Below are 12,105 nucleotides of genomic sequence, written 5' to 3'. Positions count from 1 at the left end.
CAATGTCTTCAGCCCTGCTAAATCCTTTCTATATTCTTCCTATCTTTCGTCTCTTATTTGATTCTGTTTTTGGATTTCCTTTTGGTTATTTTCCACTTTCTCAGCGATTTCCTGCATTGTTTTTACCATCCATATTTTAAATTCCCCTTCTGTCATTTCTAACATTTCTTCATAGGTGGAATCCTCTGCAGTAGCTACCTCATGATCCCTTGGGGGGTTGCTGTGGTCTGGTTTTTCATGTTGCCAGGATTTTTCTGCTGTTTCTTCCTCCTGAGTGTTTTCCTTTTGTCTGTTTCCTTGCCCTACTTTTTCCTTTCACTTCTTCTTGCTCTTTAAGTTACCGTGCCTCTGACCTAAGGTGTTGAAGTGTCCTTTTAGTAAAGGACTAAGACAAGAAGAGTGAGGAGCAAGAAGGGTTAAAAGATTTAAAAAAGAGAGAGAGAGAAAAGAGAAAGGAAAGGGGGTGAGTAAAAGGGAAGACTGACAAAAAGAAGAGAGGAACCGAAAGAGAGAGACAGGAATAATAGTGGTGTACAGTAGGGTACTTCGACCCACACTCACAAATCCCAACCTCTGCGGGGGCCGGGTTGTGTGGGTCCCTTGACGTCTGCAGCTCTTTGCCAGCTTGAGCAGACACAGGATCCATCTTAATAGTAACAAGAAGGGTTTGCCTCATATCAAATCAGTGGCAGAACAAAATTGTAATATTGTGAATACTGATTTAGTATCATTAGGGTAGCTTTAACTTGAGTTGATGAAGACTGTTATTTACTACATTTAACAGTAGCCAATTGTGTCTGACTAATGTTAAAATTAACTGGCTAATTTATTGCCACAGCATTGTTTTCTTGAAGTTAGTCATGGAATACTGATAATTCCTGGCATCAAAAAAGTAATATAGTTCAGAACTGCTTTTGTAGGATTTGAGAAGGCCTTATCATTGTTTCTATAAACATTTAATGAGCACCTACCTCAGTTAGGGATCTAGATTGAGTCCTCCGGTTCTTAACAACTTGAGATGGTAGTAAGTAGATAGGGTAGATGCTTGTGTAACAGATGTCCATCCAAAACCACCATTCATTGACAGTAGGGACACTTATAATTATAAGTATAAATGTTTTCCAACAAAATCTAATCTATTTATTAGCTGGGAGTGAATAGCTTTTAAAGTTTTTCTAAGGGCTTCTCCACATTTATCAGCCTGGATTCCTGCAACTAAGTCTCAAATAATCACTAGTAAGTAGTGATGATTTTTTCTTTTTTCTGCAAACATACAGTATCCAGATCTGGAATTCTATTATCAGTCAGAAAATTCTATTATCAGTCATTTGTCACTGAGAACATGGCCCAAGAGCTCTTGAGAGACTCCTATTTGTCACTCCCCGTCTTTGTATCCTACACAACTTGCCTGGGAAGACCAGATCTTATTTATAGAAAACAGACAATAGCTGTTAGGCAATAAAATCTGAGGAAGACTGACTACAAATGTAGGGATAGTTGTTCTTGGAGGACATAGAGACAAGAGCCTTAGCAAAACATAGATATTTCCCAACCCCACGGGGCATGGTTTCAGAATGTTAAAGCTTCAAGAGATTCTAGAATATTCCATTCCAAAGACAGGCTGTCATTTGCCACAAGAATCCTCCATAGCACCTCTTCTTGGCTGTTGTCACTGATTCTCATCTCACTCGTGGGAGAATTTGCCATTGCTCACTCTGTAGCCTGTAGGTACATTTGTTAAGGTGCATGCTACAGGATTTTGCAATTATTTGTTTCTTTGTCTGAGCCCCCATATGTTGTAAGCTCCTGAAGGGGAAAGACCAGGTCATCTCCATCTCTGTGTTCTCAGGGCCCTCCCAGAGGAGTTTGTCCATGTAAGTGTAATAAATAAAGGGGAAGCTTGGATGGATGAATGTACTGAAAGTGAAATATGCTTCAGTTAAAATTTTAAATCAGACATATATTGCACATTCAAATGTATATTAGTCCTAGACAGAGCAAATAAGCCAGTTCCTGGCTTATGTATAAATATAGCAATACTATTGATGTGGTAAGAACTATAGCAAAAAATAGTCCCCAGGAAGCTTCTAAATACAACCACTAGATAACTTCTGAACAAGCCCCCAGCTCTTGTAAGCATTTAGACCTGGTTTGGACAAGTCATTTTGATTTTCTTCTTAAAAATAACCTGGGAGAAAAAAAAAACCCAGATTTTTAGCTGACACTTTGAATTTTTAAATATTTGGAAGAGTAAATTTTAAAACACAGCATGAGATAAAGAAAAGGTGTTTTGAGACCTAATTGGGCCTATAAGAGCTATCAGCATATAACCACTGTGCTAAGCATTATTCTTTTTCTGGATGATGGTTGCTTAGCTTATTGTAACGTTCGCTACTCAGGTGGCTCTTGCTTATGTGGGAGAACAAATTATCAAGTGAGATTTAAAACAATGAGAGGGAGCAAAGGAAACACTTCTTAATTCTCCTTCCTCTCCATAGGTATAAATGTTTTCCAACAAAGTCTAATCTATGTATTAGCTGGGAGTGAATAGCTTTTAAAAATGTTCTTTTTTTTTTTTTGTGATTTTTGGTTGGGGCTGGGTTTAGAACCCTCCACCTCCGGCATATGGGACCAGGGCTTCCCCACATTTATCAGCCTGGATTCATGCAACTAACTCTCAAATAATCACCAGTAAGTAATGATGATTTATTTTTCTGCCAAAATGCAGTATCCAGATCTGGAGCTATAAAGAAGTCCAGATCTGTTGGTTGGTTTTCGTAGGTCCAGAGGCACTTAGCGATAAAGTGAGACTTGAGGACATTGTTGGGCTTGTAGGGAAGAAATGTAAACACTTAAGATAGCAACACGTTATTATACCCATGTTGCTTCCTAAAGTAAATAAACGCAGTGAAATAACAATGTGATTCCCAAACTTTGAAACGTTCCCCAAAAGCTCTGAAGCTGAAAGGTCCTGCTTAACCTCGTGCAATTCCACATTAGGTTATTTATTATTTATCAAATGATAAATAAGTTGAAAAGCCCTTGAAAAATCATAAATTACTATACAAATTGTGGTATCAATATTATTTTGATTTTTGCCACTGTTCTTAGAATGTACTAGTCACAATGGGTGAGGAAATACTCTCAATAGTTTTTCATCTGTTTCTCAAACTGAAATAGAGATTGTACCACTAGTGAAATTCAAGGAAACAATCATACATTGAGCAATTGCTATCGAAAATGCACTTTGATGGGCATAGTGGGTTAGTGTGTAACGCAGCAATAAAAAAGGCCCCTGCCCTTGCAAGCTTCCCATACAGGGACCTGGTTTATCACATGGCTATTTTCTCATAGGCAGATGCTTCATATGGAGAGAATTCCTCCCGCCTTATCAGTAAATTGGCACGTCATACCTACCATATTCAACTTAACGGTGTGCTGGTAAACCAGAGTTCCCTCTGAAAGGCCTTGATTTATAGTGTTTGCCAATTTTCATAGTGTAAATGCTCCCATCTTGTCCATTTTCATGGTAGCGGTAAGAAGACTGTAAACGCAGAGTTGGGAAGAGACGTGCACACTCTCACCAACTGGTACAAGCTATCTGCAGCACAATACTGATTGGAACCCAAGTTATGAAGATAAAAGGGACTTCTGTACTCAGTCTGTCATCTTGCCCCTAGGACAGCTGAAAACCAGGGACAACAGTGCAGCCTCTTAGCCATCTACTCAAAACATTGACAGTTTTTGCTTATTACTAAGTCATATCCTTTGTCTAATTTAGATTCTCATATCCCAAATTTTGAATTGATTACATCAATTCATATAGTATCAAGATACAATCCGATGGTGTGTCACCTGCTTCAGCAAGACTGTGTATTATGCCTTTGTAACTTCAATGCTTCACATACAGAAAATGCTCAAAAAAAAAATTCTGTTGAACTAACTTAAACATAGTATTGGAGAACACAAATTAGGGTGTTAAGCAGTCTTCCTTTGTCATGTACGCCAAAAATTCTTCCCCACCCCAAAGAATATGTTCTCTATCCAATCTCGATTTATAGGACTTCAGTTTTATACTATTTTCCACTGTTTGTAAATGTCGAATATTCAGTTGCTCATCATTCTCTACGTGTTTAGTTATTCATTCAGTATCCAGGTTTGCTTGCAAAGCTTGATGATTGTTTTTAAAGTATACTTTATTCTCATGCATGTATTTATTTAATTCAAAAAATATATATGGAACCTCTACTATGGCAATAGCATTGTACTAGAGGCTCTAAACAGACAGATGGTGTGTCAACTCCAATCCCTTGGGACTTCTTGGCTCTGCCATCTCCCAGGGCTTGGTTAGTACAGTCTTCAGCCTGGTGGCTGAATGGCTGCTCCAATTCTAGACACCATGATTGCACATAACTAGGTCCAGAGGAAGAATAGTAATGAGCCTTTTCATTTTGCGTACTTGCTTCACAAGATAAGAACTTCTCATAGTTGTCCCCATATACTTTTCCTCAGCAGCACTGACCAGATTGGTTCATACATCTTATCCCCAACCAGCAAGAGTCTAGAGCAGTGACTACCAGGATTGGGGCCTAGACAGATCCTACGCAGAAGAATGGCACTGGTGAATCAACTAATCAGAGAACAGGGGGGAGTCTTAGTGTATGACACCTTCTGTTGAAATTTCTCTGTTTCCTTTGCCCCGTTTTAATTGTGAAGTGCCCAGTATATTACAGTCACTGGAAAGAATGTAAACCAGCATGGTGAGCCCTGAGTCTAAGTTGCTCCAAATGAATGGATATATCTTGAGCCTCTCTTCTGTATCACTGTGACCCCAAAATCTCAGCAGCGAGATTATTATGCTCCTTCTATTTTTGACTAAAACCGAACTGTACCCCTAGCAATTGCCAAAGGCCCTTCCTAACGTTGGTTCCTGTTCAGGTTCTCCATGCCTTGACAATGGAACAAACTGAAAATAAATTTTAACGCAAAAATGTATCTATGCCCATAGGCTGTTTGAGCTTGATGGTGATCACGAAGCTAAAGACAGTGGCCATTTCCCTTTTAGTTTTATAAAATAAACAACCAAATTGGAATTTCTAAGGTATTTAATATGAAGAAATGGGGATAGAAGGTGATGGAAACTAGAAGAGTGGCCTTCCTGACTGAGGGGAAGCTTGAGGGACTTAGATGTGAACTAAATGAAGATCACCCTGGGGAGCATTCTGGCATCATATGTTAACCGACCATTGTCGAATCAGAGGTAACACATTAATTTTCACAAAGAATCTGAAAACCATCTCCATTTCAGGCTAATGTGTGGTATCAAGGCACTAAAACGTCATAACCTAAGCTAAGGTTTCCTTTTGCATTTTCTGGCTTAACCATGGGAGCTGCTATGAAACATTTCCAACATAGCAAATTTTCATAGCAAAGTCCACTTAAATAGATTGGGGGAGAGAGCAGGTCTCCTCGGAATGGTCAGTGAAAGGAGAAAGCAGCAGAGATAGGCTTTGGAAAGCATGCCCAAGGCCCAGAAATGGAAGGCAGTGCCCAGAAGAGCTCCGTATAGTAATTCCATCTTCAGTAACAGTGTATGTCAACGAAAGGTGTTTTAGTTCAGCCCTGGTTGTAGTCTGGTTATATCCCAGAACTGTAGTAACACACGTACATTTATATTCTAAAGGACTCACAGCATCCATTGTCAGGGATTAAGAAGTTATAAAAATGCACATTAATTTTACCATTATCATTGCATCAGCTTGCAAGTTGGTGGGGAATAGAAACTACTCAAAAGTTTTTATAGGCTTAAATATCTACCAAAATAAGTGTCCTAGGTGAAGAAGGATAAACCTAGTACTTTTAAAGGAAATAATTCACTGACAGTAACAAAACTGACTTTGAGTAAGAGAATTAGATCATCTGTGATTGATTCAGAATCTATCCACATTTTTTGGGTTTTTACCTCAACCTTAAATGCTTTAGCTCTGCTCCACTTTGCATTAGACTTCACGTAGGTCATGAGACAATTGTGTGCTGAGCAGTTCTAATGCTAATGAGCAGCAACTACAGGAAATGCTTGGTCGTTTACGTGCAAGCGAGGAGCGTTAATTTAATCAATGGTTTGATTGGCCATGAGCTAAAATAAAGCCACTCAATCCCCTCGAAGAAACTTATGTGAGAGGTGAGAGTTGAATCATAACCCATTGTCAGAAAAGCAAAATTAAGATGGTGAGCCAAACACCCTTGGCAAAACACTTCTGTAATTTTCTGTAACAAGTAATATAACTTATTTGTGAAAACCTCGGAAACACCTGCCACCCGAGAGAGAGTTCATTCAAATAGAACTTTCATAGGAAAAACACCGTAACTTCAAACAACAAGCAAGATTGATTTCATGCCTTAGCCCCACAAAATCTCTAGTGCTTTATCTGAATCTTATTACGTCTATGTGATTTGTCTATTTCTTCCAAATGTCTATTTCATCCAAATATAATCACTGGATCCAAAACTCATTGTTCTCATTCATCAGTAGCTGTTGGGAAGGAATAGGAAAAAAGCAAATTAGTGACCCACAGGTAATTCCTGTGGCTGGTAGGATTCATTAGTCCACTTGACAATGACAGTCCCACAGGAGCTCTTCCCTTCCACCCCACATTGCTATATCAAGTGCCCATATGTCAGGCCCATGTTATGGAGCAAAAAGAGAGAGAAAGAGAGACTGCCTCTCTAACTTAGGAAGCTCAGCATCATAGAGAAACATGAGTGAGGAAAAAAGTTCAGATTTCACTGTGATATGGGAAAAGTAACTCCCTGGTAGCAGCATCTGAGTTCTTTGAAAGCTCACACAAGTGTCAAGTTTTGCTGTCTGGTGTTTGTCTGATTAAAAAAAGGCTTTTAAGATAGACAGTGAGAGCTGGCAAATTTGTGGACCTGAACTCAAACTATTCTATTTCATTAATTTAACACTTTCTTCTTCTATTCTCTACAGGAATTTAGATATGATCGTTTTATAGAAAATGGCAAGAAGAAAACTACTTTTTATAAAAGAGGGAAAAAGCTGAAGTGTTACCTGATGCCATTTGGATCTGGAATCAACAAATGTCCAGGCCGATTTTTGGCAATTCTTGAAATAAAGCTATTGTTGGTTGTACTTTTAACTTACTTTGATTTAGAATTAATTGATGATAAGCCTATGAAACCAAACTACAACCGCGTGTTATTAGGAATTCAGCATCCAGATTCTGATGCTTTGTTTAGGTACAGGGTGAAATCTTAGCGAAGCCAAAACAACAAAAAAAAAGAAATCTATCAAAATTAACCCAGATGTCCTAACATCATCTTCGTTTTTAATTTCTGTAAATGTAATTGCTTTGTTTATTTGTTTAAAATGTGCCAATTTCTATTTGATCTGAGGTCAGTTCAGTTTGTATTTGGTCACAAAGCTTATAAAATAAAACAGGATGGTGGCATGAAAATGGATATCAAAATAAACTTATGATAAACTCAAATAGTTATTTTTTAGTTTCTATTTACTGTAATTTTCACCTGTTATAATAAATGTACCTTCCCCAAATGGATTTGGCACTGTGATTTTTTCAGAAGTCACTGAAGATTCTTCTATAATATGTAAAATTGCAATTTGTCTACTACTGGAAAATTGTGCTAGAAATGGACACAGTCTAACAAATTCCAAATTCTCAGAGAAGGAACTTAAATTTCCATGAGCTACATTGGATGAAAATATTCCTTTCAAGTATAATATCAATAATATCTATGTTGCCAGGGTACGTTTACATTAAATGCGTTTTGCAGTAGATTAAATGCTTCAACTTCACTTCAATATTTAATCATCTATAAATACTCTTTATTACTTTGTATATTATGGCTCAATAGAATACAATTTCTTGTCATACACATGTAAGACCTCTCATGTTCAAGTTAGGCACTGGTAAGGTTTAATGTCTGAGAAAACACAAAACCTATTATACATTCAACAACTGCCCTGGACAATAAAATTAGGTTTATTTTAGTAAGTGAATGTTGAAATCATTACAGCGCTGGATTGTAGCATTTGGCCTTAATGTAAACTATAAGGGTTATACCAACGTCGCAATTAACCCTTCCCTAAATGCTTCTATTTATATAAACTGAGAAACTAGGTAGCAGGATCTGTTCTTGACATCTGACCTTTTGGACATGCAGTTTATGTGTAATGTATCAGAGAACCCTTGTGTCTGTCAGTGACTCAAAGATACCAAATGATTAGCATGTGATAACAAATGATGATACAAGATGCCAATAGGCAAAGCGGGGAATAAAGCCCAGTTAATTCATGTTGCCTTAATTGAAATTTCTACTGTTTCAGAAACTTGCTACTGGGTTTAAAAAAGAAACTGATGTTTTAAAATAGCATTATAAAATAATGAATAAGTAAATAAGATATTTTAGCATTTATTTGCTCCTTCCTGAAGGATATGCTCTGAATGTTCTGTTACCTGCTTGGTTTTCTGATTGAGCTCTTGAAAAATACATTGACATTACTTTATACAACACAGTATTCTAGAATGTGTCCACCCACCATGTTTTCATGATTGCTTCACCAGCGATGGATACTGTCAGGGGGACAGTTAATATGGAAGAGAGACCGAAGCAGAGCTGAAAATTCTTTCCTCACCTGTCCTCCTACTATTGTGCCCTCAGCCCTGGGCTGCTACAGACCCTGTCCCCAATCCCTGCCCTCCCTCCCACACATGTCATCCATGAAAACCTTCACTCTCTAAGATGTTCTGAATTTGCTGTGTTCCATGCTCAGGTCCATTCAACCCTCTCTATTCTGTGAGGTCTCCAAGGTTGATTTTGAGTCAGGGTACAAGCTTCCAACTTGGCAGACCTCAGATTTTCCATTCCACTGAGTTCGTGAAATTCAAACGATTACATTTTTCAGTTTGAAAATTCCCTGTTGTTTTCCAGTCTGTGGGTCATTTTTGATACTATCTTGTTCATTCATCATACACTCAATATTTTTTTCATTTATTTATTCATATTAAGCAAACATTTTACATTCTGTACTGGATATTTCCAAATCATTAGTGTTTTGTAGACATGATTCTGGACTTTATGTGTTTATTTTTCCTTTCTCTCGTATTCGGGATGGCTTGTTTACTGAGCCCATGTTCCCTGGAACTTTATATCTAAAAATCTTTAAGGACTTGAATTTGAAGTTTATTCTTCCAAGGAGAATTTATGTTTGCTTTTGCCCTACTGCTGATGTGACTTCCCAACTCAGATCACTTTAAATTTTCCACTTGATAATCTGGGAGTGAGGAGGTCAGACTATATAGATATTGTGGTTTCTAGCCCTAAATCAGGTAGAATGCAATTCTTCATTATTGACAGGACACACTTTGGGGGGTGGGGGTGTCTTTCGTTTGTCTTTACCTAGAGCCAAGGCTGAGACAGGCTGGTAGAGCCACAGCCTTGCTCTGTAGAGCACAGTTTCTTTCTAGCTCACCTTCTAAGTATGTTGGCTCTGCAGGCTCTTGGCCTTAAGCAGAGGTCTTGGATTTCCAGCATGCATGCACACATGCATGCCCAGTTTAGGCTGCCACAAAGCATGGCCATTCATCTTTGTACTGGAGCAGTTAGTCCACCATATTGTCTGAACTAGAAACCGTCATCTTCCTTAAATTCAACTTAGGAGTACATTTTTGTGATGCTACAGCAGAGAAAACACAGGAAATTACTCCATTCTAATTTCTGTTAAATTTATACTTAGAAGTATGTACTGAAATTTAGAATAGAAAGTTAGACTAAATAAAATCATTAAGAAAAGGAATAGATAGTAAAACCAAAACAAAACATGTGACTCTTATGACAGACTTCAATCCAGTAAGTAAATTGTGCTTATGAATAGACAAAATATCACAGAGAAATCAGTTAAAAGGCATGGATTCTATCCATAACGTTGCCTCTCAGCCCTTGGGCGTCCTTATTTGCAAAATAAAACTATGGCCTTTTAGACATCAAGGTTCATTGTAAAGATTAAACACAGAAACATTTGTGAATTTATTTTGAAAAGTGTAATGCAATATAGTAATGTAAAATTTAACAGAGATACTTAGTGCCTTTTAAAAATTGCTGTTTGTGTATTTGTTAAGGGGACTAGTTTCTATAGTCATTAGTTAATTCATTATTCAATTTCAGCCAAATATTTATCAACCATTTCCTCTACTGCAGATGTGATGCCAAAGACTGAATTACCCTTTCCCTTTAAGAACATGTTAGAGAAAATAACATGTACACAACTAATTTATTATAATGCAGTTATAAGTAATAAACTCATCTCTTCAAAGTTATTTTATAATTTAGATTTATTAGTAGCTCTAGTTAAACCCCTACAAGTCATGTCCTGCAGGGAGAAATCACTGTGTATTTAATTACATGTTTTAAAGCCATATACAACCTATCGTGATAATATGATAAAATAAGCAAACGAAATGCAGTCATTGAGGCTCCACAATTTTTTTAAAACTCAAGTGTATGTTGTAAAAATTGATCTTTTAATTTTAGAGCTAAATTTTCTTTTTAGAGCTTCACCTAAATTTCAAATTCACCTAAAGCAAATAGGTAACGAATATACAAGGTATTTTTTTATATCAGCAAACAACAGTAAGGAAGCATTTGGTTAGCAGAAATTAAAGCCCCACAGGAGAAAAAGCTGTTCATCGCTAGATCAAGCAGGCTAGTCAACAACCTAGAAGAAAACTTTTATCTGATTTGTTTTGGGTTTCCTGGCATATTTCCTTGTGTCATTTCCATTTTATCAATGTTTAGGGTCACATATCTAAGGCAAAGGAGCATCCATATTCAAAATTTACATGGTAACTTATGCTTCTTTTATCATAAAAAAATAATTTGGGTATCATTTTCTGTAAGCATCTTCTAACTTAAAGGTGGAATCTTAAAAGTGTTCAAAGACTGGCTCAGCGCCTGTAGCTCAGTAGCTAGGGTGCCAGCCACATACACCAAAGCTAGAGAGTTCGAACCCAGCCTGGGCCTGCCAAACAATAACTATGACCAAAAAATAGCCCAGTGTTGTGGCAGGTGCCTGTAGTCCCACCTACTTGGGAGGCCTACACAAGAGAATCACTTAAGCCCAAGAGTTTGAGGTTGCTGTGAGCTGTGACACCACAGCACTCTGCCTAAGGCAACATAGTGAGACTCTGTCTCAAAAAAAAAAAAAAAAAAGTGTCCAAAGACCGAAGCACAAGACGTATCTAAGTTTTGATCTCAGTGGAAAAGAATGACAATAATTATATAAAAAAGAATTATATGCCCTCAGAATGTGCACTTTTTTAACCTGTTATATTCGACAATGTTGAGACTATTTTTTACTTGCACTGCATGACTGGGTATTCATATTCACATACTTAATTAAGAAAAAGTTAGCAAGCCCAGATTACATTCTCTGTTGCATTGTTTTAAATTATAATGAGCGATCACATAAAACTTTAGCGTTTATCTAAAGCAATTATTACTCTATTTCATCATGTTTATCTAAATCAGTGATCACTAATGTTTGAACTTTTTCCACTTAAATGTTTATTTTATTTATACTACTTTCTGGAGTAAGATAAATTTAATGCATGAAATACTCCACTGCACAATTCTAAGTAGGCGATAATTTGTCAATACTTCTGTCTGATGTTATTTGTTTAACATTACCCTTTGACTTTAAATGACATATATATGGATTTATGAGGATGCAAATTGTCCTAAAAGATGTTAAACAAGAAATACAAGTACTTTGCAAATCCAATAATTTATTTTACTTTAACAAAAATTCAGTAAATTAACTTTTCAAGCCAAAATGAATGATTATGTCTATTTCCCTAATAGGAATGTTTTTGGGTAACAGAAGATTTGATTGCAAATAAAAATTTTCCAAAAATAATTGGAAAATAATTTTGCCTTCTAAATATTCCCTTGCCTCCATCTCTTCTCCTCCCCCATATTCTTATTTTCTAAAAGTACATTGATTGTTATATTTAGAACATTTTAAACACATTTCAACCTTGTTATTTGTGTGTGAAATAACAGATCCAA

General features: G+C 36.9%; 1 protein-coding gene across 2 annotated transcripts in view; it reads left to right on the top strand.

Annotated features, from left to right (window-relative positions):
• Positions 1-7,577, top strand: part of LOC128563930 (cytochrome P450 7B1) — a 186,707-nt gene extending 179,130 nt beyond the window's left edge. For both annotated transcript variants that reach the window (XM_053559478.1, XM_053559477.1), the window contains exon 6: positions 6,989-7,577. In XM_053559478.1, the coding sequence (XP_053415453.1) occupies positions 6,989-7,276 (288 nt within the window). In that variant the 3' untranslated portion in view covers positions 7,277-7,577. The remainder of the gene's footprint in view (positions 1-6,988) is intronic.
• The last annotated feature ends 4,528 nt before the right edge of the window (positions 7,578-12,105 follow it).

This window comes from Nycticebus coucang, chromosome 13 (assembly GCF_027406575.1).
Source record: "Nycticebus coucang isolate mNycCou1 chromosome 13, mNycCou1.pri, whole genome shotgun sequence".
Lineage (NCBI taxonomy): Eukaryota > Metazoa > Chordata > Mammalia > Primates > Lorisidae > Nycticebus > Nycticebus coucang.
The sequence above is the reverse complement of the archived record's forward strand: the minus strand, read 5'-3'. Positions and strand labels throughout refer to the sequence as shown.